At 34.8% G+C, this 26,781-nt stretch overlaps 1 protein-coding gene across 2 annotated transcripts in view; it reads right to left on the bottom strand.

Moving 5' to 3' along the window:
* LOC150099979 (kinesin heavy chain-like) overlaps positions 1-26,781 on the bottom strand; it is a 579,478-nt gene that overhangs the window by 102,623 nt on the left and 450,074 nt on the right. For both annotated transcript variants that reach the window (XM_090403282.1, XM_090403283.1), the window contains exons 22-24: positions 26,596-26,732; positions 8,591-8,670; positions 500-581 (exon numbers count right to left, since the gene is read on the bottom strand). In XM_090403282.1, coding sequence (XP_090259408.1) covers positions 500-581; positions 8,591-8,670; positions 26,596-26,732 — 299 coding nt within the window. The remainder of the gene's footprint in view (positions 1-499; positions 582-8,590; positions 8,671-26,595; positions 26,733-26,781) is intronic.

Genomic DNA, 26,781 nt, shown 5'->3' with positions numbered 1-26,781 from the left:
AAAAGGGAAAAGAGTTCTTGAATAATTTCTATGGTTTCTATTAAGGTGACATTAGCAAAAAGGGAGGCTACATCAAAAGTGACCATAACATATGTATCTTTGAGGATGCTTGTCTGTCAAGCAAAATTTGAAGTGTAGAATTTTTAACATGGAAGTGGAAGGAAATGTGGCCAACAACGAGAGAGAGCTCTTAAGTATATAGCCTGTCTATATGTGACAGTGGGAACCGATAATGTAGACAATGGATCTTAAAGGTCCATCTGATTGACTCATTTTGCCAAAAAATATGTAAACTTTGGAGGTATTTAAGAAAAATTGTTTGTTTACTAAAATTTAGATTTGTTACACACAACATTTAAATAGAAGAGTCATATTTTGATCTCTTTCCATTTCTCAAGATGACAATGTATAAAATAATATTTATTTCAAAATGTATAAAATAGTAAATACACAAAACTGGTTCTCACATAGCAAATAATGTGTTACAATTTGTGCTTACATATTTGTCATAGTAACTGAAGGAGGTCGGATACCAGTTCCACCAGTTCCTCCATGTGGCTGTCCAGCACGTATAGGCTTAGCTAGAAAGGGGAAAATTAATAATAAATTTTATCAGTTATTTTGTTCGAGAAAATAAATCTTTTATTAAGCAAACAGGATTCTAAACCTTCAAGTTCTGTAAGTTAAAGATCAACTTTACATTAAAAATACAATTTTCTAACTGCATTAAATACTGAAATAACTCTTAGAATTAAAATAGCTACTAAATTTTTTAAAAATTATTATTTTTAATATGGCACAGCCTCATTGTGGAAGGCCACTCTAGACCATATGATCCACAACATAGCACCAAACTCTCCATGATCATCTTCATTATGCCATCTACTGACCACCAATTCAATATGTGTGTGTGTTCTGTGTTGGTGGCCAGTGTTCTCTAGCAATTTGCTGTTTTGTGGGGTAAAGAACCCCCCTCCCCCAGTTTCTGAGAGGAAAACCCTGCTGTCTTCATATGAAATCAGCTAATTTACCTCCTTCAACTGAAAAAAAACCCACATAAAGATTCCTCTCATCACAATAAGAAACATTTTTTTTTTCCCTCCATTCGATGGGTGCATGTCCCATTATTTTTACAACTGTGCACAGAGGCACCAAATTTTAAGGATCCAAAATAGAAAGGAAGTCATGGCAAATATACGTACATATGTATGTATGTATATATATGCTATCTTCTTCTTCTTCTTCTTATGGTGCCATCTTCTATTGAAGATCAGTGACCATCTTGGTGAACAAACTACATTCTTGCATTAATCCAAACAGTTGTACTCTGCTATTTCCTGTCCATGCCTTGATGTTGTCATACCAAGATATTCTTTTTCTTCCTCTAGCTCCTTTGCCATCCTACCAAAATCGTTTGTTGAAGTTGGTATTTGCTGTTTCTCATGATGAGGCCAAAATATGATGTTTTTCATTTCCTGATAGTTTGTATAATATCTTTAACTTTGCCAATCGATTTTAAGACATCTTCATTGGTAATTTTTTTTTTCTGTCCATGATATCTTTAGCATTCTTCTATATAGCCACATCTCAAAGGCTTCAATTTTCTTGATGGTTGTCGCCTTCAATGTCCATGTTCCAACTTCATACAGCAAAATGGACCAAACGTAGCATTTCCCCGTTTAGCATCTGACTTCTATGTTTAGGTCTTTATTGCAAAAAAAGTTCTAATTTTCATGAAGGACTGCCTTATCTTTATATCTATTTCAGGATCCCATCATTCATTAAGCCAGCAACCATGATATTTATACCTCGACACTTGATTGATATTTTTCCCATTGAGTGTTAGTTTCATTGATGAAGTTGGATATTTGCTGATAACCATGTATTTCGTTTTGTTGATGTTTATATTTATTCCCATACTTTGGCTTTCTATGTATACTCTCTCAATGAGTTTTTGGAGATCCATGATGTTATCTGTAATTAGCACAGACTTCTATTAAGTTAGTGTGTCTGACTTTGGCAAATGATTTTTCAAAATCTATAAAGAACATAAAGACAGATTTCTGTTTTTCTATACATTTTTGTATCAAATATTTGGGCACAGAAAAGGTATCAAAAATTCCAAATTCTCTAGTACCAAAATTATTCCAAAAGCCGAACTACATTTCACTCAGAGTTTCTTCACTTTTTGTGCATATCATAGGTTGTTAACAATCTTTTCATTTATTGTTTGAACATGTTAATATCACTGGTGGTAATGTTGTCTAATTGAATGGTAACTGACTGATTCCAATACAGATTACTTATTAGTATGATGTCTTGTTCATCTAGCCCTATTTGTTGAAGGACTTCTATTAAGTTAATGTGTCTCACTTTGGCGAATGATTTTTCAAAATCTATGAAGAACATAAAGACAGATTTCAGTTTTTCTATACATTTTTGTATTAATATTTCGGCACAGAAAAGGGAATCTCTAGTACCAAAACTATTCCGAAAGCCAAACTGTCTTTCACTCCGAGTTTCTTCACTTTTTTTTTTTTTTTTATAGACATGATTCTGAATTACTTTCAAAAATATTTTTAATGTTTGGCTCATTAGACTAATAAGTTGGAAGTCGCCACAAGAATTCGCTTTGGGTTTCTTTGGGATAATGCTTTTTTTGATTACCTCTGAGTATTTGGTGAACAAGAGAGGTGAGAGCACGCATCCTTGTCTCACTGCTCTTTTGATGTTAATATCACTGGTGGTAGTTTTGTCTAATTGAATAGTAGTTCATCGATTCCAACACAGATTTCTTATTAGTCTTATGTCTTTTTTGTCTAGTCCTATTTGTTGAAAGACTTCTATTAAGTTAGTGTCTGACTTTGTCGAATGTATTTCGACTTTGCCGAATGCTGATTCTTACAATAAAGTAAACTCGAGAAAAGAAAATCAAAAGGAAGAGAAAATACATTCACAGTACTGTACTGTCTTTATCGATACCATAAGTTTGCATCGCCTGTTTACAATATGAATCGTACATCGATATTGTCTTATGATATAAAACATTGTAATTGTTACACATATTAATTTCACAAAGAAATGGAGTTAGCTGAGGAATTAGATAAGTACCAGATCGATATAATAGGGGTGACTGAAACAAAAAAGACAAAAACTGGTGAGATCTTTCTGAGCAATAAATACAAAATGTTATATTCAGGCAATGACAATCAAGGAAAAGAAGTAGTAGCCATAGTATTCAACACAAAATACAAGGCTAATCTTCTTGAATGGCAGTCAGTCTCAAGTAGAGTAATGTGGACAAATATGAGAATGGGGAACTGGACAATGAGACTTATTTGTGCCTATGGCCACACAGATGGTTTTACTAAGGTAGAATTGGAGGAATTTTTTGAGGCTTTAGAAAAAGCAACTGACACAATGAAAAAGGAAAAGTTGGACCTTGTTGGGGATCTAAATAGCACAGTAGGAAATGATTGTGAGACATACAAAAATATTTTGGGAAAATGTGGAGAAAAGAACAAAGCTAATAATAATGGCAAATATCTGTTGGATTTCTGCTCAGGACATGGACCATGGACTGGTTATGACTAACACCATGTTCCAACATAAAAATGTGCACAAATTCACATGGAGAGAAGAGGCAAGGAATAAGAAAAGTCTCGTTGACTATGTTATTGTTGATAGTGATGTTTTCTCCCTGGTGCTGGACACCAGAGTGTACAGAGGATTTGAAATTGGAAGTGATCACTATTTAGTCTTGAGCAGGATAAAATTGAATTTCATATTGAAAAGAATAACATGTAAGAAAGTTTTAAAGCGAATAAAAGTTGAGCAGCTCTCAGATGTGAACTGTAGACTAAAATACACAAAGATTATTGAAGAAAAAATGAAAGAGTTTGAGAACAGGAATCAAACCTTGAAGATTCAGTGGCAAACTCTGACGAAAATATTGATTGATTCTGCCAGAGAGGCATGTGGTGAGGTTGTCTGTAAGGATAAAAAAATCAGAACTCCCTGGTGGACACAGGAAGTTAAAGAGGCAGTGAAGGAAAAGAATAAAGCATATCAAAAGTTCCTGTAAAATAAGTCAGCTTGTGCTCTTAAAGAATACAGAGACAAATGCAAGCATGCTAAACACTGTGTAAAACTAGCTAAACAAAAGTCATGGGAGGACTTTGGCAAGGATATAGAAAATAAATATCAAGAAGGTGGGAAAATATTCTGGAGGTTGTTGAAGAAGCTTAGGAATGGAAGAAAGAGTGCTGTAAAAGGAGTTAGAGATAATAAAGGTGACATGAAAATGGGAGAAAAAGATATCCTTGAAGTATGGAGTAATTACTTTGAAAAACTGCTAAATGAAACAAGCAGTAATGACAGCTCAGTGGTAAAAAACAATATCCAGGCATGCAGTCAGGAATACATATCCATACTTGAAGTAGAAAAAGCCATCAAAGGCTTGTTGAAATGTGGGAGGGAAGCAGGAGTAGATGATATTCGACCAGAAATGCTGAAGTACGGTGGTATAAGAGTCTTACAGTGGCTGCACTGCATATTTCAGAAAACCCGGACAGAGGGACGAATTCCCGATGATTGGAGTAGAGCTCTCATAGTACTCATATATAAAAAGGGAAATAAAACTGAATGTGAGATTTACAGAGGTATTTCCCTACTGAGTGTTCCTGGCAAGATCTATACAAGTATACTTGAGAAACGGTTGACAAGAATTGTGGAAGAAAAGCTTGGTGAAGAACAAGCTGGTTCAGGCCAAATAGAGGCTGTTAGGATCAGATCTTCACTTTACGACAAATAGTCGAGAAAGCATTGGAATATAACAGAGATCTGTATTCAAGTTTTTTGTCGATTTGGAAAAGGCATATGAAAAGGTGCCAAGAGAGAAGCTATTCAATATGCTACAGTTATATGGTGTCAATGGGGCATTATATCAAGCAATACTTAGTCTTTATTTGAGTTGTAAGTCAGCAGTTAGAATTGAAGGAAGTATAGGAAGATGGGTTTAATGTTAAATCTGGTGTGAGACAAGGATGTACATTATCCCCTCTGTTATTCATTATCTATATGGATCACATTATGAAGGATATAATGATATCATGTTTAATATCACAAAGTGATATTAAACATGATATCAAAACTGGAGGTGTTAATGTCAGCTCTTTGCTTTATCCTGGCGATGTTATACTTCTAAATAAATCAGCTACAAGTCTGCAAGATTCCTTGACTTAATTGAATAACTGTTGTAATAGATGTGGTATGAAGGTCAGCAATAAAAAGACAAAGACAATGGAAATAGGCAGAATCGTTAAAAATATCAACTGCATTGTGAATGGAGAACCTGTGAAACAATTAAAACATTTCACCACCTACTTAGGCATGATTTTTAGTGAAGATAATAAATTAAATATGGAAATAGACAACAGAATAAATAAAGCTGCTATAGTAGGAAGTCAATTGAATAAATTCATATGGAATAAGAGAAATTAATCGGAACACTAAATTAGCTGTATACAAGACAGTGTTCAAACCAGTTTTAACTTATGGATCTAAGAGCTGGGTCAGAAATAAAACACTTGATCAAAGACTAGAGACCGCAGATATGAGAGTCCTGAGAAAGATTATAGGTGTGAACAGATGGCATCAATGGCAATATCATATTAAAAACCAGGATATTAGGAAAGAACTTGACATTGTCAACATCCAGGAATGTGTTAGCAGAGCTAATCTCAGGTGGTATAGTCACTTAAACAGAATGGACGAAGAAAGATTAGCAAAACAAGTGTTCTCTGCCAGGTTGGCAGCAAAATGACCCAGAGGAAGACCAAGATATAGGTGGATTGATACAGTACAAAGTACCTTAGATGATAGAAATATAAGATCTGATAATGTTGGAGTCTTGACAAGTAACAGACTGATTTGGAGGAAAATTGTAGATAGGAAGTTAGTAATGATGTAATTTTTTTCATGTAGTACTATCATATTCTGTACACCCCTTAAGGGCACATGGCAGGAATTTGATGATGATGAACATCTATCATATGCATCCATGTGAAATTGCAAGTCATTCTATCGAGGTTTGTTTTTTACAGCTGTCTAAAGCAAAAGTGTTGTCTGTATCCCTTGAAATAGATAAAATTGAGTATCGTGCAGTTATAAAATTCTTTGTAAAAGAAGGTTTAACGCCAAAAGAAATTCATTCATGGGCACTCTTCTCCTTCGTTTTCGACAATTAAGAAATGGGCTGCCAAGTTTAAACATGGCCATACCAGCTTTGAAGATGATCCACGTGAAGGACATCCAAAAAGTGTAACAACACGAAATCATTGGTCAAGTGTACGATATGGTATTGGATGACCGGCGAGTCAAAGTGTGAAACTGATGAGACCATAGGCATTTCAAAAGAACGTGTAGGATATATTTTGCATGAAGAATTGCAAATGAAAAAGCTGTGTGCAAGATGGGTGCTGCGCTTGCTCACTGCAGACCAAAAACACACTCACATGAAAATCTCTGAACAGTGCTTGGAGCGTTTTAACAAGAATAAAACTGATTTTGTGTGTCGATTTATTATTATGGATGAGACTTGGATTCACCATTACACATCAGAATCCAAGCAGCAGTCAAAACAGTGAACAGAAGCCAGTTTTTCTGTGCCAAAGAAGACAAAGTCGGTTTCATCAGCAGGAAAGGTCATGACATCAGTGTTTTTGAATGCTAAAGGCATTTTGTTTATTAATTTTCTTGAAAGGGGTAAAACAATAACCGAGAATATTATTCTGATCTTTTAACCAGACTAGGACTAAATGAAAAAATTTGTGAGAAAAGACACGGTATGCAGAAGAAAAAAAATCATGTTTCATCAGGACAATGCAACTGCCCACAAAGGTGTCTTGGCAATGGGAAAATTAAGGGATCTGCACTATGAATTGTTGGAAATGAGAAATGATTGAAGAAGCTGGCTTTCTTTTAGAAAAGTATGTTTGATTTTGAAGAATGGAAATGGAAATCATTCAGCTGAGTTGGTACTAAGACTAGGCATAGCTATGAAGTGGATCTGGAAGGTCTTTCCCAGATGTAATCTATTTCCCTTTTGCTTGGCTTTATTATTTTTTTTTTTTTAAAGTTTGTATTGAAATTGAGAGAGACGTGGAATATGTATTACTCAATTATTTACATGGAGAATTCATTCAACTTCTCAAATCGTGATCTTGACAGCGCTCTCCCCACCACATATTAGTGTCAAGCTCCATCAAGGCACATCTAGCAGAAAGGTGGCAGTAAGATTACTTGTTAGTTTTTAGGAGGTTTCCAGGTTTAAAAATTAAATTTAAATATTAATTAAAATTAGGTATAGTTCCAGCAGCATACAATCTTGCTAGTCTGCTTTATGCGTATTATGTTTTGCTCTTGAAAACACTAAACTTGTACCTTTAACAAAGAATAAATACTGGACCTCTCTATGATGTCTGGTATACACATAATTTATATTTCAGGCTGGAAGAAATAGGGTAAAAAAGACTTCGCTCAAGAGTCCAAATGTGGTGGCATTAAGCAATGGTATTCAACTATTAACTAGTGGTGTCTAGTGCTACAAAGGCATGGCCTTTTCTCTGAAAATGTAGGTGTTATTACACTACAACCCTTGCTTAAGTTGAACTCTAGGATTGCAAGCCCAGCTAATGTCCATGATCTGGGAAAGATACTTAAAACAATACACATTGATATATTCAAAACTGTTGTTTAATCTAAAATCAGAAGTTGTTGTAGTGATGCTCAGGGTAAAAATTTGATCTGTTGTACCTTCCATTCTTAGTTGAATATTATTACATATTATGAGTAGCATTATGCTGAATATCTCTGTAGAGGTATTCAAAGCACTATATCCAATTAATGAAAACAAGTAAAGAACTATAAAAACAGCAGAAATTTTCTAGGAAAGTGCTTCCCTGCTTACAGGCACTTCTACAGGTCCTATTTAAAAATTTTCAACCAAATTTAAAACAAAGCTGATTCTGATAGTGCTAAAGGTCCAGAAATTCACAGCCTAAAACGTAGCAGCTTTGTTGACATTTTAGGCTGTGAGGTTGGGGGGGGGGGGACATCTTCCACGGATAACTTTATGTGTTACACTGTTCAACCATTTTTGATCAAATTTATAATATAGTTACAACTAATATTTTCTCCACCTATGACACTTTTGGCACAATAAGACCAAATGGAAAGCAGTATGTAAAGAAAAGAAACAAACAAAATGCTGCAAACACCAGAAAATGGATTTGAACTGCTTTTTACAAAATGTTTTACTTATTACATTTTCACAAAAAAAAAATTGTTCACTTTTTTTTTTTTTATATATGAATTTTTTTTTTTTTTTTTTGTGGGCTAAGTATAGGAGAAACCAGGAGGTTGGCTATAATTCAAAAATAGCTTCTTTGCTGACATCACTAAATAAAGTGATGTCAGCAAAGTAGCTACTTCTAAACTGCAACTAACCTCCTCTTTTTTTTCTGTGCCTGGAGCAATTTTAGTTACTTGTTTTTACACAAGACAGTTAAAACAAAAAAATGCAGCCTACCAATTTGGGCCGCATGCCCTCTTCGGCCTATCTTTTTTTGTCTCACAGCCTCTTTAATTCGATCCACTTCTGCTTGATACCTATTTTAAAATAAACATAATAACACTGTAGTGCCAATTAAAAAAACAAACAAACAAATAAACTTAGTTATAATAATGAAAGGGAAGTATTTTAGATTTTTCACATTGCAAAATATATTTTCATTTCTCTTTCTCTCTTACACAAGTTGAATATCACTCCACCATCTTAAAACTAGGCTAGGTCAAAAGACTGGAATAATCACATGACAGGATGGAATGTATAATAAGAATGGATTATCAGCTTGGTTAGCCAGTGATTGTATACTTGCTCTCTAACTATAAACAAGCTGTGGGTTCAAATTCCACTAGACATGAATGTTTGTGAATGTCTTTAGGTGAGAGATGAATTTTATCACTGGAAACTTTAGGAATTTATAAGAGACCCAATAATAAATGGATAACATATGAAATTTTAGAAAAATGTGAAGAAAAAAGAAAACTAAAAACAAATAAACAGACATACCTCAGAAGAAAACAAGAAGAAATACAAACAACTCAAAAATGAAATTGATAAACTCTGCAGACAGGCTAAAGAAACTGGCTAAACAAAAAAGGAGAAAAATGCAATGAGGCATATAAACAAAAACATTACATAACCCAATTAAAGAAATTACAAAAAACTTTTCACCACTACCTCTAACATTGATCAACCATCAGGGCGAGGAAACAGGAAATACAAATGCAATAAAAGCAATATGGATGGAACACTACCAAGAAATCTTTAAGAATGAAAGCAATAACTACCTAATAACAAAACCCCACACTAACTCAAGCCATGACGCCTTAATGATCCTTCCATCAGAAGTGGAGAATGCTCTAAAGCAAATGAAACCTGGCATCAGGGATAGACCAAATTCAAAAAAATGTAATAAGAAAAATTGTATAAACTACAGACCAATCACATTACTCAGCCATGCTTACAAAATATTTACAAGAATCTTACAGAACAGAATAAAGAGCACATATGAGATAATTCTTAGTGAAGAACAGGCAGGCTTTAGAAAGAATCGCTCCACATTGGATCAAATCTTCATAATACAAAGGCTAGCAAAATTATATTCTTAGAAAAACATAGTCTCACAGAAGCAATAATTAAATTCAATAGTAAAACAACAGATAAAATAAACGTCAATAAAGGAGTATCCCAAGGATGTCCCATCTCCCCATACCTTTTTAACATCTACCTAGAGGATATGGTTAACCAAGCCTTGGAAGGAGAAAAAGGAGTCAACCTAAATGGTTATAACCTTAATAACATAAAATACGCAGATGACAATGTAATGATAGCAGACACAAAAAAAAAAAAAAAAAAAAAAAAAAAAGGTGAACCTAATAACCAAACTAAACAACAAGGCTAAAGAATACAGCATGACCATAAATACAGACAAAACAAAAATCTTGACCATTGGAAAAAACGAAGAAAAACTAAACTTCTCCTTGAATAGATCAAAAATGGAACAGGTAAAACAATTCAACTATTTAGGAACAGTAATAACAGAACACCTAGATACCATGACCACTATTAAACATAGAATATCGACCTGCATGGTCATCATTTAATAAGCTAGGTAAAATCTGGAAAAATAATAAAATCTCCAAACTTCTAAAAATAAAATGATATAATGCAATTATAATACCCACTATGCTATATGCTTCAGAAACTTGGACACTCAAGAAGACAGAGATACGAAAGCCGGAGGCTTTCGAGATGAAATGTCTCAGAAAAATAAATAAAACAAATTGAACAGAAAAGAAAACAAATGAAACTGTAAGACAAGAACTAAAATATACACTCTCATCAATAGAAAAGATCAAAAGAAGACAACTTCAATGACATGGACATGTCGAGAGAATGCTATCAAAAAGACTACCCAACCTTGCTCTGTATGCAAGATTAAATGAAAAAAGGAAGACCAAGAACTAAATGAATAACATCAATAAAGGTCAACTCTGGATTGTAAACATATAGACAGCTCACCAGTCACACAAGAAACCAAGACTCCCAGAGGTTGTTGTGGAAACACGGAAGACTCAACCTGTCCCCGACGGAAGAGGACAGTAAGTAAGAAAGACATGGAAAACTGTAGCATTTTAAAAGGACTGCTTTTCCCACGATAAAAGGCACCAAGAGAAAATCTATTTCAAAATGCTACTGCTATTATGGTGTAAACAGGACTTTATAATGAACAATAAATAGCAGATGTTTTACTATTAAAATTTCATACAGGCACACCACAGTTATATGACACATTGGATTCCACACCATTGTCATATCTAATCACTGCTTTGCACCCCTCTTGTAGATGCATGTAATCGTTTCATAACATTTTTAAGCAGTCATATGTGTGTAAATGATGTAAATAAAGCATTTATTTATTATTATTATTACTATTCGTGACACCTCCAAGGAGTCCAAAGACTCATTGCGGGAGGATACCCACTGTACAACTCTCCGTCTCCACCACTACCGAACCGCTACTACCAATCGACTACATCAGTGCCATCTACCGCCCACAACCACCACAAGTATATTTTGTCTGAAAATTGCGTGTGTTCTGAAGGGCAGATTTGTCTGTATGTGGGATGAAAACCCCTGCTACCTCCGTATGAGATCGGCTAACTCACCTTCAATTGAAAAAGTCCATATAAAGATTCCTCCCATCACGTCATATCTGACATAAGATTCCTTATGTCAGATATGCAAATGAAAAAGTTATTGTCTGCATAGCTTGGTTTAAGAAAATGCAAATCAGTTTGGTCAATGATCTACACCATTAAAAGTTTTTTCATTTCAGCAATAAGATTGTCACATTTGCAAATAAGATAGCAATTGTTATTAACTGGTGTAGCAATTTTCACTTCACTAAGAAATTTATATATATTTTTTAACCTTTAATTAAAATTAAAGGTTATTGTTTGCATAGCTTGGTTTAAGAAAATATGCAAATCAGTTTGGTCAATGATCTACACCATTAAAAGTTTTTTCATTTCAGCAATAAGATTGTCACATTTGCAAATAAGATACCAATTGTTATTAACTGGTGTAGCAATTTTCACTTCACTAAGAAATTTATATATTTTTTTAACCTTTAATTAAAATTAAAGGTTAAAAAATATGGGGCTGGACTTCTGCATTGCCTTGCAGAAGTCCAACCCCCATGTCCGAGGCATTTGCCTGCGTGCAAGGCAGAAGTGGAAGAAGTAGGGGATTGCTTTGCAGGGTGAAGTTCCAATATGGTAGCATAAAAATCTTTCTTCCTGCTTTCATTCCCCCCCCCCTCCACTTTCTGGTCTGGTATCTTACTAAAGTTTTCTTTTGTCTAATCCTGCTACCACCTTTTTTTTTTAGCTTGGATTGTTACATCGAACCTTGCAGAGAACCCCTGAAAATTGCTGGCTAACAGGGCTCTGGCACATCCACTTCCATGAAGAGCGTCCGTTCTGATCCGAATCATACTACAGTGTCCGGGGTAGCCGACGTGTTGAGAACTGCAGTCCGGGATCTCGATGAGAAATATGCTACAAGGACTCTCAACATACTTCAGCTAAACATCAATGGCACTTAAATAACATCCACATTGCATGCTTACAAGAAACGAACTAAATCAAAATCTGAAGCTTCAAATCAAAGGCTATTCAACATTAAGGAAAGACAGACTGGATCATTCTGGCAGAAGTCTAGCTATACTCTTATGGACCAAACACATTAAATATAAAGAAATCTTATCAACTACGAACAGCAACATAAATAGTAATGCAGAGGCTCAAGCAGTCAAGATATTTCTATGAAAACGCATTATTACAATAGTCAATGCATAATACCCAGATAACACAGATATCAATACAGAACTAATTAAGCAACTAAGTCAAATAGTGTCAGATACAAAGATCCTTTTAGGAGATATAAATGCAAAAAGCCCAACTTGGGGTTCCCCACAACTAGATCGGAAAGGAGCACAGATAGAAGACATAATGATGATCTAAACCTTGAGATCATAAAAAAGCAAAATACATACCTGTCAAAAACAACAGGCACAGAATCAGCATTAGACATCACAGCAGCAAATTATGAACCTGCGAGTCTTACCCAGTGGAAAATACTAAAGAATGCCATCAGTGATTACAGACCTGCTATCTTCTTCAAGTGTCATCCCCTAGAAGGAGGTTGGCAACCATGTCACAGAACCTTTTTCTTTTGTTTGCTGCTCTGTAACATTTATGGTAATTCAAGCGGGTCCAGTCCTTAATGCCTTCAAACCACACTCTCCCTCTTTTTCCATCCAATTTCCCTTCTAATATTAATTTCTGAATGCCTTCTTGTCTAGTTAAATGTCCAAAATATTTAAGTTTTCGCTCTTTAATTATTTTCATTAATGTTCTTTTCATTTTTGCTTTCTTTAAACCATCTTCGTTTTTCATTTTCTCTGTCATTGGTATTTTCAACATTCTTCTGGTGGTCCACATTTTGAAAGCTTCTAATTTTTTCTCTGCTTCTTTATTTAGAGTCCAAGTTTCACTGTTGTAGAGAAGCCTTGACCAGATATAGCATTTTACTACCATTAATTTGCAATTAGACCAAAAACCACAGACAAAGAGATCTTGGAACTTCAGAAAAGCACATTGGCCTAAATACACACAACTACTAGACATATTGCACTGGTACACCCACTAGTAAAGATCTTGATCAGCAACTACTAGAATTAGCTAACAACAACAGAGAGCTGCAAAAGATTCAATTCCCAGAGGACTCAGGAAAAACAATTGGATTCCATTTTGGAATGATTGTAATATCAATGCTATGATCACTGAAAGAGATAATATCAATGAACAGTTAAAACAAAATAATACAGAAGACAACAAGAAGGAAGTTAATAGAATTAACTCAAAACATAGAAAATTAAATTTCTAACTGCAAACAAAAAAGGTGGGAAGAATTCTGCAATAGACTAGATCCAAGAAAAGACTCACAACACTGGAATGTCATCAGATTATTAAATAACACAACACTTCTGGTTACTGATCACTCTTCGAACACAATCGCCTCAGGAACTAATACAGCAGCAATAAACAAACAGATAGCAAATATACTAGCCAAACATTACTCTAAAGTAAGTAAAATGTAATACAACAAAGAAGACAAAAGGTGCAGGAAAACTGCAAAACATCTAATACAATCCAGAACCTATCCTTCTCAGGACCTCACAATGACAGAACTAGAAACAGCAATTAGTCAAATTGACCCTGACAAATCACCCAGAATTTATCTTTGGAAACATGATTAAAAACATGGGAAAAATAGCCCAAAACTGCCTTCTGAAGATATTTAACATTTCCTGGAATACAGGTAAACTACTATAAATCTGGAAAACATCAGTCATTATACCCTTACTAAAACCTAACAAAAACCCTAATGACTGTAAAAGCTACAGACCGATACCTTTGACAAGCACTCTCTCTGCAAACTAAACGAAAGAATAATACATACCAGACTTATGAACTGGCTCTTAGAAAATAACAAGATCAACTTCTACCAAACTACATACAGGTCTCAACACAGTACAGAAGATTATCTTTGCCATCAGTCATAGATGGCTTTCAAGAAAAACCACCAAAGAAGACAACAGCAATATTCTTCGATCTCACAGCTGCCTTCGACCGCGTTTGGAGACAAAAATTAATAAAAATTGCATAAGATACTGAAATAAGGAGAATGCATTAATTCAGATTTCTGATTTCATGAAAGGAAGAAAAATGAAAGTAAAAGTTAATGGAATTTATTCCAACATACATCGAACTTAGGCTGGAGTCCCACAAGGTTCTGTCTTAAGCCCACTCCTATTTCTCATCTATATGAACAATATCCATCCTCACATAACAAATGACACAAAAATAGCAATGTGACACACAAGCAGTAATAATCAACAATCTGAAAAAGTTCTAAATAATTCAATAAAAGACTTAGAAAGATGGGCAAAGAAATTAAATTACAGATAAATCCAGAAAAAACAAAACTGAGCATCTTCTACACCAGTGGTCTCCAAACTTTTTTGATCGCGTACCCCCAAAGACAGAAAAAATAAATAGCGCATAACCCCAATTGATTGAACAAAAATCTATTGTAATAAGTATTATAAAGAGGAAATATGCCTTGTATCATTATATAATAATTAAAAACGCTAGATATTTTTACACATTATTTTTATTAAAAGCTTACAAACATATTTATTACAATATTTAATGTGAACAATGGCCTTGCATTTCTTTCATAATTTCTTGAAATTCTGGTTTGATGGCTTCTGATACTGCAATACGATACGAAGGTCTGGTTCCAAGTTTAATTTATTTTGATATTTGGTTTTAATACCTGTAAGTGAAAGCCTGTGTAGCTCAGTGGATGTGGCATCTGCACACCACGGCACTTGGCCGCATGAAGGAAGACTTGGTTTTGAGTCTAGTCGATGACTAGAGGAAATTTTTCTAAGCCTTTTTTCGACCGGTTCCCGAGTTAGTCGATCTCTGGCACGGGCAAGCGGGTTTTTTCTCCTGGAAACTCAGGTTTTTCATCCCATAAACTCAAGAAAATCAACTGTAGAACCCACATTATTTCAGACATTAAATACGGGTGTTAGGGACCATGAGATGGCGGCACCTGTAGAGCCACCTCTCTTCACTGCGTGCTGTTTAATTAGTGATAGCCTTGGGCCAGCTATCTCTAATTGGGTACACAGCCCAGTCAGTCTTCAAAAAGTTAGATAGGGCTAAAAACGGCCTCACCTACTCCCTGTATATATACAGGAATAAAAAAGGCACGTAGCTGATTTTTTTTTTTTTTTTTTTTTTTTTTTTTTTTTTTTTTACCTGTCATTGCAGAAAATGATACCTCACATAAATAAGAAAAACCAAACGGAAGGAGTGCATCACTTGCTGTGTTCACTAAATTGCTATACTTGGACTTCAGTCCCATCCACCCATTGTGAAGACATTTCTGTTGAAATTCGTTTTACAAAGTTGTATTGTATCTAATGTCAATTAATTGCTCTTGAAAAACAATCGGAAGGTGGTCAATTTTTACATTTTCTGCAAATGGGTATAAAATCCATTGAAATTCTTCGCCAGGAAGATCTGTGAATAAGTTACAAAAATATGTCTCTAAACTTTTTAAATGTGCAGATATTAGACTTTTTCTTTGTTTTACATTTACATTATTTTCTGTAACGAAATCAGATAAAGATGGAAACATTTCTAAACATCTCTTTTCAAATTTCTCTCTCCACAGCATCATTTTCTCTCAAAATGCAGTTATTTTCTCATTCATTATTAAAATGTTATCTTTTCCTTGAAGAGACAAATTAAGCTTGTTTACGTTTTCAAAAATATCAGCTAGGTAGCATAGTATTAATAACCACTTATCGTCACTGAAAAGATCTGCAAATATCTTATCTTTATCCAGTAGGAAAATGTGTAACTCATCTTTTAGTTCTACAACTCTCTTAAGCACTTTTCCTTGAGATAACCAACGAACCTCCGTGTGGTATAGAAGATTTTCGTGAATACTGCCCATCTCTTGACATAGTACTGTAAATATTTTACTATTCAAAGGCCTCCTTTTTATAAAATTAACTATATTGATAACATCCTGCAGTATTTTGTGTATATCAGGCTGCATTTTTTTTGCCGCAATAGCTTGCCTGTGGATAATACAATGAATGAATTTGACATGTGGTGCTATTTCGGTTACTTTTCCTTTGAATCCTTTCTTTGTACCAATTAAAGCAGCTGCTCCATCGCTAATTATGCTTAAACAGTTTTTCAACAAAATATTGTTTTTAACAAAGAAGTTATTTACTGTTGAGAAGATATCTTACCCTGTACATCTTTCCTGAAGTGCCTCACAAAAAAGTAGTTCTTCATGTAATTCATTATTAAAATAATATCTAGTAAATACCAATAACTGAGACATGTTGGCAACATCTGTGCTTTCATCAAGCTGTATAGCAAATTTCCCACATTGAGTCATTTGTTTTAATAGTTGCTTCTTTAAATTATCTGCAATGATTTCTATATGTCTACCAATAGTATTTGCTGATAAGGGAATACATTTTAGTTTATCTGCATATTCTTTTCCATGGATTATTTCTACCATTTTTATGGCAGTTGGGAGTACAAGTGTTTCCCCGATGATGTGTGGCTTTTGGTCTTTTGCAATTAAGAATGCAACCTCAAGAGATGTCTCCAAATATTTATCGTTAATTTTAGTGAACTTTTTTAAGTTGGTGGATTGAGAATTACATGTCTTCAAACATCGTTCAAAGAATTGTAAAGATTTGTGTTCATGTTCGGGATGTTTAGTTTTTAAGTGTCTTACTAATAATGATGGTTTCATACTTCCATTACATAGCGTCTCATGACACAATACACATATAGGACGAGGTTCATTGTTGCATATCGTCGATGTAAATCCCCATTTTAAGTAGTCTTCTTGATAATTTCGAACTTTCTTGGGCAAGGTTTTGTTAAGTTTCAGATTAATGTTTTTATCACTTAATTTAACTAATAACAAACTTGTTTGAATAGAAGAATCAATACTATCTTTTCCTTGTTGTTTGTCTGATGTAGAAGTACTATCATAATTATCTTCAATTCGGAGTTTCTTTGGAGGAAATTTTTTTAACCATTTATCCATTTTGTGAGGGTTAATTTGTAAAATTTAAATATAATTCATTTACTATTGATAATATCAAACACTTTTAAAAAATGTAAGCAATTTTCATCATCATCATCATACATATCAAGGATTTAGGCCTAGCATGGCCTGTTCCGGCCTTAGAAGTCATTGTTGAATCGTTTAAGAGGACGTCCTGGTTTTCTTTTTCCTAATGGCTTGTACTTTAAGGCTTGTTTTGGTAATCTTTCTGTTTTCATTCTTTGAACGTGTTCCATCCATTTATGTTTATATTTTTATATTTTTATTTTTTTATTTTAAGCAATTTTGATAATATTAATTCACTATTTCTAGTGTAAACATAAAAGCACAAAAAGGCATTGGAATTGCACAGAAACAATATATACTAAAAAATCATTAAACTTACTACTAATAGTCAAATAATTAATACAACTGTGGTGTCATCTGTAGATAGCAGGATAACTAAGCAATTTTCCTTCTTTAGTTGGGCTTATCAACACTAGGATGCACTACAAACAATGGCAATGATAATAAGTAAGAGATTCACTCCCTAGTTTTAAAAAACATGACAGCTTTGCCATGGGCGATTATGTGTGCAAAGTCGCCCAACGTGCGATACTCACAAATTTAAGTTTACAGGATCTTTATAATGTTTTGTCTATATTAGATATATGTTTAATTGATGAAAGAAAGTAATATTCTTTATCTTTAATTAATTACTTAATTTTTTTCCTATCAATATAAAACTTTTTTGACGTACTCCCACGTATCAACTCTTTGGAGACCATTGTTCTACACTGAAAGAAAAACAGACACAATTACAACCCCCCAAATCAAAATATATAATACCAAAATAGGAAAAAACATTCTCCAAAATACTTATGCCTAATCCTAGATTTTGAACTGAGATTTACAAGTCATATTACAAATACAGTATATCTAATAAAGCTCTTAAAAAGCTTAATATCATCAAAAGGCTTAGTGGAACAAAGTGGGGTGCAAAACCAAAGACTCAAAATTACATATACGGTACTCATACGACCCACTATGGAATATGCCTCATCAATCTGGGCTCCACTTCAACTAGCTCAAAAGAAAAACTTGACAGAGTGTAATCAGGAGCAACAAAAATTATTATAGGTACAATCTCTTCCAGAAATAATTTAAAAGCTCAACAAGAGTGAGCTTTACATACTAGAAGATAGAAGAAAACTCTCCATAGTTAAATTCACTAACAGAATCAGGAGCCAACAACAGGATCACGTCTCACTCAGGACTTTTGATGCCTGGACAAGAAAATCTAGACTAAAGAGATCATCCACTTTACAATACGATCATGAAATTAGAAAACATATCAACTTAGAACATCTGTCCACTGAAATAAGCAAAGAGCCATTCCTTTCCACTATTCTATCAAAAAACACAATGATAAAACTTAAATCTCCTAGAACCTTGTTCAAAAAAGGATTCAACAACAACCATGGGTTCAACGCCCATAGGTGTCTGATGCCATCTTGATAAGATTCTTCCATTGCATTCTATTTTGTGCAAGATGACTCAGTTTGTGTATAGAGTTTCCACACCATTTGATGATGTCATCACCCCATTCTGTGTTTGGTCTTCCTCTGATGAAGCAATCAACCAAGGAGGTTCAGGGGTTTTTCTAACTCTACTTGGAGACAAGGAAATGTAAATCAAAATCACAGCTAGCAAAATAGCTTCAAACTTCACTTGTGAATTAACAGCCATACAAACAGCTCTCACGTTCTATCTCTCTAATCCTGTAATAAACATTACAAATTAATGGGAATTAACAGGAATAACCATCTACAGTGACTCTAAATCTGTACTTGAAGCATTAAAAAATGAAAAAATAAAACTCACACAAGGAAATTCATGAAAACAAAGTTAAATATGAAAAATAAGAACTGTATACTGCAATGGATACCAGTCCATGTAAATAAAAAAAAAACCCTCAAAAATTTCACCATCTATCAATAACTGATGCTAACTCTGTCGCCAAAATAAGACTGGTAAAACAAACTATCAAGAAGAAGAACGAAATCAGTGAAATTAATGAAAATAGAAAAATAACCACAATCATCACCAGACTAAGGATGGAACATTTCAAAAGCATGCCAGCCAGACAGTAGTAGGAACTATGAAGCATGCAAGAGTTGAGCTAACACCTGCCCATATCTATTCTTGTCCAGCAATTGTTGCTGCTCTACAGAAAATTGACAATAACCCTAGAGAAAAGTTTTACTCCATCAAAGTTCACCAGATTGCCAAAGCAGTTCTACAGTTTCACGGTCATATCTAGAAGCTCTTCAATGGACTCAACAACAACAACCACCTTTAATTAGTCACATGGGGTCTATTTCACCCCAGCTATCATTCAAGTTTGATTTCTGACAAAACCAATGATGGATTTTTGTTGCAAAATTTCAAGTAGCTGAGTTCTTGCTGCTCCTGCACTGAATCAGTAAGGTGGTGGCTGTTGGCACAATCAGCTGTGGAGTAAGGAGTGATTTCTGATGTTCTGACCTCATGCGAGAATATTTTACTTGAATATCCACTTCTTTTTTTCTTTTTTTTTTTCCACTTTTATGCATATTTTCTTGTTATAGTCATAATGATTACGGAAGTTTATTTTGCACTTAGACTATAATAAATTTAGTTGAATCCTTTATCCAAGTGTAGGCAAACAAAGTTTGCGCCTGAAAATATCTTCAAGACTGAGGAAATGTGGTACATCTGTTGGTACCTCGTAGCAAAGGTGGACCAAGATCTCATCTTTCCTTGTCTTAGTATCTCCCATATAATGCAAAGCACATCTCCTTGGAGACATGTATAATGCTATGCATTAAGGGAAGGGCCACTACCAAGATCGGTTTCGACCTTTATTGAGGTCTCGTCAGTGGGAGTCAGACCCAGAAATGGTGATACCAAGGCAGAAGCACTGGAGAGGTCATATTTATCTATATGAGTTGCCAAAGGGTGTACCACCTTATTATTAAATTACTCTGGATTTAGAGAAAGATGCATAGCATTATACATGTCTGCAAAGAGATGTGCTTTGCATTATGGGAGATACTAAGACAAGGAGAGATGAGAGCTTGGTCCACCTTTGCTACGAGGTGCCAACACGCTCCAACAATAGTCTAAACATGGTCTGATCAGGGTTTTCCTCTCGCAAGCAGGCAAACCGACCTTGTGAACATGCAACTACAGCCAAAGAATATACTGGGAGGCATAGGGCTAGTCACCTTATCGTCAGGATGGGTATGACTTAGAAGGGCTTAAGATAGCTCTGTAATAGGCCAGTAGGCCTGGAACAAGGAAGAAGAAAATGTTTTTTTTTTTTTTTTAGTTTCTCGTCACCTCTCTTTCTTTCTCCTCATCTGATGTCAGGCTAGTGTAAGATTAGTGGCTAACAAAGAGATATTATAATTTGCTTTATGTGTATCGTGATATAGTTTGTGTTTTAGTTCAGATACAGGGTGTTTCAAATTAAAGTACCCCTGTTCAGAGTAATCTGTAATGAGAACCAATAGATGAAATACCCTCAAACTTGGTGGTACCCTAATTAGATCATGGCAAAGAGATTTTGACTTGTAAAAAAATTAGTTCAAAAATGACCAATAGAGGAAATGGGCACTGTGAGCAGGAGAAAATTACATTAATGTGAACCGGATAGTATGTGATTGTCTGGCTGAGTGGTTAGCGTATCCTCTCTCCAGCCAAAAGGCTGTGGGTTCGAATCCCGCTGTGGGCATGGATGTTTGTGATTGTGTGTGGAAATACTAGTGATGGTGGTCGGCAGTAGATGCCATTGGTGTAGTTGTGGTTGATGTAGTTGGTGAATTGATTTGTGGAGACAAAGTTGTAGAGTAGGTGCCCTTCCTCGATGAGTCTTTGAACTTCCTGGAGGTGTCAAATAATAATAATAAAAAAGTGACAAATGAAGTTATTCAATGAAGTTTATTTCACTCATTTCATAAAATATTGTGATACAAAAAATATATCCCATAGAGGTGACATGCTGCAAGATCTGTACGATCAATGGAGATGACATTCAGTGTGTTGCCCTTTGTGCAGGACCAACAGCTGATACTGCCATAATACATCACTGTCTACAGCAGAACACAACTGATATGTTGAAAGGTTTCGCACATGATATGAGTTTTGTCTTTCAAATTTTCCAAGTGAATAATTTCACTAATACATGCTTTTAATCTTAAAGCTAAAAGTCACAGGGAGGTATAGTGAATGCAGTGTCCATTTCATAGAAAATGAGTGACTGATTACTCTATCCTCTGTGAAATTTTGATGCAATAATTGTTGAACTTCATGTCTTCTATGAACTCCATCTTGCATGAACACTCATGTTCAGGCACTATCTTTGCTGCAATTGTGAAATGATGAAATTGCTCAATATATCCCAATAATGTGCAGCCATGACTTTGCAAGATTACAGGTCCAGTTTGATGGATTTCTTTGAAGAAAAATGGCCCAATAATGAATTGGCCATAAATCCTATCCATACGACCTTTTGCAAATATAAAGGAATTTGTTGAAGTCACTAGAAATTCTCTGTCACCATACGAGGCAGTTTTAAGTGTTTACTATCCAAAAAACATGAGCAAGTCACATCTGCCTCTATGCATGCCAGAAATGTCAATATAAACATCTCTCAGATGCTGACATCTCCCATTTGCAACTCTTGGCTGTGGTTGAGCACTGCACGAACATACAGCATTCTATTTGACTATTCAACAACTGCAGTTGCAACATCTTTAGTCATTTGCAGAATTTCAGATTTATGCCCCTTCCTAGTTGGACTGTCAAACTGCCTGCCTCTTCAAATTGACAAACCACATGCTGCATTACAGTGATGTCATTGGGCCTTTTCATAAAGTTAGGCAACTGTACTCATAAAGCGCTGCTAAAGCATTTTCTCCATTCCTATAGAAACTCTTCACAAGCAAGGCACATACAAGCAAAGTGAGACCCATAATGCAAGTGTCAAACAACTACACAGTCAATCTTGATCCTTCTATACTGCCTTACAGCTCACGTGGTATGTGAAATTCACCAATTTTTTTCTCGCTCAAAGCACCATATTTCCCCTATTGGTAATTTTTTTTTCATTGTCAAAATCTCTTCCTCATGATCTAGTTAAGGTACCCACCAATTTGAGAATATTTTGTCCACTGATTCTCTCTACACATTACTCTGAATAGGGTACTTTAATTTGTAACATCCTGCATATGTATTCTTCATGATGATGGTATTCATTTGAAGATGACCATTTCTAATATGACTGCTTGGGACTTTGATACAGAGGTTGAAACATCGAGGGTTGTAAGTAAGTAATTGCTCTAACACGTTTTTATCTCTGTAATTTCTTTAAAATTAATATAATTTAGTTATTTAGCTAATAATCAATCTCTCCATGCATGTAATTCATTCAGTATGGATTACTCCAGGTCTTCTTCAGCAGCTTAAGGACCATTTAGGTCTAATGCTGCCTTCACTATGTTTCTCTACCTGTCTCTATCATAAGCTACAGGAAGGTGTTCTTATGTGGGGCGATGCTCCATCTCCAGCTGTTTTAAACCTTTCATTACCACATCCGCCTATTTGTTCAGGGTTTTCCTGTGGATCTTTTCTTGTCTATTATATTTGTAAGTACTTCTTTGATCAATTGGTCATCTGCTTTCCAAACATGACCAAACCACTCGATTCCCTTAACTATTATAAATGATAGGATGTTGAGTCTTAAATGGATTCCACAGTTCCTCGTTATTATGTCTTAGTTCATACAGGCTATTGACTGTAACATGGTCCAAAATTTTTGTCAGTACTTTTCTTTCAAATGTGACAAGTTTCCTATTATCTTTCTTTGTTGTCTGTGTCTGAAAACTGTAAATTAATACTGGTGATAGATAGCATAAATAGTTTTTCTTTGTATTTTCTTGATAATATTCTAGACTTCAGGAGTTAGATATTTGTAAAACATCCTTGACTGGCATTCATCTCTTATATAATTAAAATTAGCCTCTTACCCAATGATATAATTATCAACAACCAAGTTGGCTCAGTTTGATGGGTCATTGAAATAAACATATTTCTTTTAAGATTACACGGTGATCAGCATTCATATTTCTGAATTTAGGGACACAAAACACACGTGTTAAAATGATTATTTTACTTTTATTAATAAAATAACAATTTGACGTTTTGACTCCTGTATTGAAGTCATCATCAGAAGGATAAATGTGTATAGGGAACCAAGCTACATGCTCTTGCACTCTGTACTGGTAAATTAAATATATGCTGTTAATTAATCTTTTTCTTAGCCTGACCTCTAGCAATAATTAAATAAAATAAAAAAGATAAATATATAAAAAAATATAATTAATAAATAAAATAAATAAAAACCTACAATAAACTCTGCTAAAGTCCTCTGTACTACGATTCTTCTGGATTTGTACAGTTCAGATTGTCATACTATGATTTTCTTCAGGCCTTGTACAGTTCAAGTTGCTATGGAATGTTAAGGGGAAAAAAAAACACTTCACCAAATCTTCTTGTATTGGGATTTTTCTTTGGCATGTTCTGATTGCTATAAAGGTTGCAGATGGATCCTCCACATTCTTGGAATGGTTAGGCCATCATTTTTGTTCAGATTTGGGTTATGTTTGAGCATTTCACATGCTTCTTTGAATTTCCTCTCGAACCAAGTTTTGGTGCGGTGTAGGGACTTGGGATTTTTCCAATCAATTCTGTGGTATGTTTGGAGTGAGTGGTCAGAAAGGCCGGTTTTTCCAAAATGGAGGTATTTAATGTGTCGTTTGTGTTCATCCTTCCTAAATGGAATGATTTGCCCCATTTCCCCTATGTATGGTATGTTACATGTGCACTGTATTTTGTATACCCCTGGGTGGGCTAGGTGTAGAAGAGATCTTTGGAAGAACTGAGGTGTCTTAATTTTGTTGGGGGTTTAAAGGTGGTTTTGAGGTTGTATTTGTGTAGTGTTCTGTCTATTTTTTCGGAAATGCCTCTAACATAAGGTATGGCAATAGCATTCTTGAAATCTTTTTTGTTTTTACTAGTATCTCTGTGGAGGATCTCAGGAATAGTTTTTTTTTACTGTATCCATTTTTTATAAATGTATGGTTGATGATCTTGTATTCCTGATTTAGAGCTTGTTCATTTGAACAGATAGTTTGAGCTCACAAAAACTAGATGCTTAAGACACCTAGTTTTTGTGTTGGGTGGTGATAAGAATTTTTGTGTATGTACTGACCTGTGTGGTTTGTGGTAGACAGAAGGAGAGACAGCCTGGGGGAAGATGTGTGACAAGTGTGTCTAGGAACAGAAGAGAGTTTTTTTTTTTTCTATTTCAATGATGAATTGGATACGTTTGTGTTGTTTTTGTTCAGGTGGCTAAGGAATGTATTTAGTGCTTCACGGCCGTGGGGCCAAATGGCAAAGATATCGTCGACATATCTGAGCCAAATTTTTGGCTTTAGCATACTGACTCTAGAGCTCATTGCTCAAAGTCTTCCATATAAAAGTTAGCAATTGGGAGGGGGGAGTGGTGAGCCCATGGCTGAACCCTCTTTTTTGAAGGTAAAAATTGTTTCGTCACACAAAATATCCGGAGTGGAGTACGTGGGCAAAGAAGGCCGTGATGTCGTGTGGAAATATGTTCTGTAGGAGTAAGATAGTATAGTATCATTGATCGGGACATTGGTGCAAAGGGACGTTATGTCAAAGCTGACTAATAAATCTTGGTCGTTGAGTGCAATGTTTTTAATTTTGTTTATGAAATGTGTATTTTTTATGTAGGAAGGGGACTGACTTACCAATTCCTTGAGTGTGGCTGCTAATTTTTTGGTTAAGTGATAATTTGGGCTGTCAATTTCTTCAACAATCAGATGTAGTGGTGTGTCTGTTTTGTATATTTTTTGGCAGGCCATAAATTCTGGGCGTGCGAGCATTTGGACCATGCACTCCAAACATACCACAGAATTGATTGGAAAAATACCAAGTCCCTACACCGCACCAAAACCCGGTTCGAGAGGAAATTCAAAGAAGCATGTGAAATGCTCAAACATAACCCAAATCTGAACAAAAATGATGGCCTAATCATTCCAAGAATTTGGAGTACCCACCTGCAACCTTCATAGCAACCAGAACAAGCCAAAGAAAAATCCCAATACAAGAAGACTTCGTGAAGTGTTTTTTTTTTCTTTTTCCCCTTAACATTCCATAGCAACTTGAACTGTACAAGGCCTGAAGAAAATCATAGTATAACAATCTGAACTGTACAAATCCAGAAGAATCTTAGTACACGAGGACTTTAGCAGAGTTTATTGTAGTTTTGTATTTATTGTATTTATATATCATAATTTTTATTTATTTATGTTATATATATATTTTTTATTTTTTTTCCAACTTTTATTTTATTTTATTATTGCTAGAGGTCAGGCTAAGAAAAAGATTAATGAACAGCGTAGATTTACCAGTACAGAGTGCAAGAGCACGTAGCTTGGTTTCCTATACACGTGTCCTTCTGATGATGATCTCAATACAGGGGGCGAAACATCAAATTATTTTATTAATAATAACTAAAATAATTATTTCAACACGTGTGTTTTGTGTCCCTAAATTCGGAAATATGAAATACACATATATTTATTGTTTTCCTGGTTTATGACAAGACTTATAGGATTACCTGCCTTGGTTAAATTAGATGTAGTTTGTATAACATACTGACATGAGTCTCCAAGGATAACAATGCCATCAGCATAAGCTGATAGGATGTTGTTCCCATTCATTTCCTTCCTCCTTTGTTCATTTAGGTCTCTAATGACTTTTTCCAATGCTAGATTGAACAGGAGTGATTACAAAGCTGTATCATATTTATAAACTTTTGTGATATTCTAAAGTCTCATTGTATCCCATAATGTGTTTCACGTATACTGTCATATGCTTATTTATAGTCCCCAAATATTAACTCCAGGTACCAGTGCTATTTGTAGTGTTTATGATAAAAGAAACATCCTTCTCTTGCTTTCATTGTTTATAAAAACTAGTTTTTAAGTATTCATAGGTGTTCTGGTAATAAGGCTGGGGGGAGCTTACAATTAAAGATTAGTGAGAGAGGTTTCTCCTATCCCCTCACATCAATATGACTATTTCTAATATGACTGCTTGGGATTACATACCTCTTTCGATCCCTCATTGCACTTTCTTTGGCTTCCTTCAAGGCTTGCTCTAGAGCTTTAACCCTATCTACAGTAGCACGAAGACGTTTTTCCATCTTGGGCAATTCACAACGCAAATCAGCATTATCACGAACTAACTATTTAACAAATAAAAATTATTTGTTAACAAATAATTAATGTATTTTA

This window comes from Typopeltis vanoorti, chromosome 13, assembly GCF_054136105.1.
Source record: "Typopeltis vanoorti isolate ZY-2024b chromosome 13, IOZ_Tvanoo_1.0, whole genome shotgun sequence".
NCBI classification, from domain to species: domain Eukaryota; kingdom Metazoa; phylum Arthropoda; class Arachnida; order Uropygi; family Thelyphonidae; genus Typopeltis; species Typopeltis vanoorti.
This window is presented reverse-complemented; position numbering and strand designations above follow the sequence as displayed.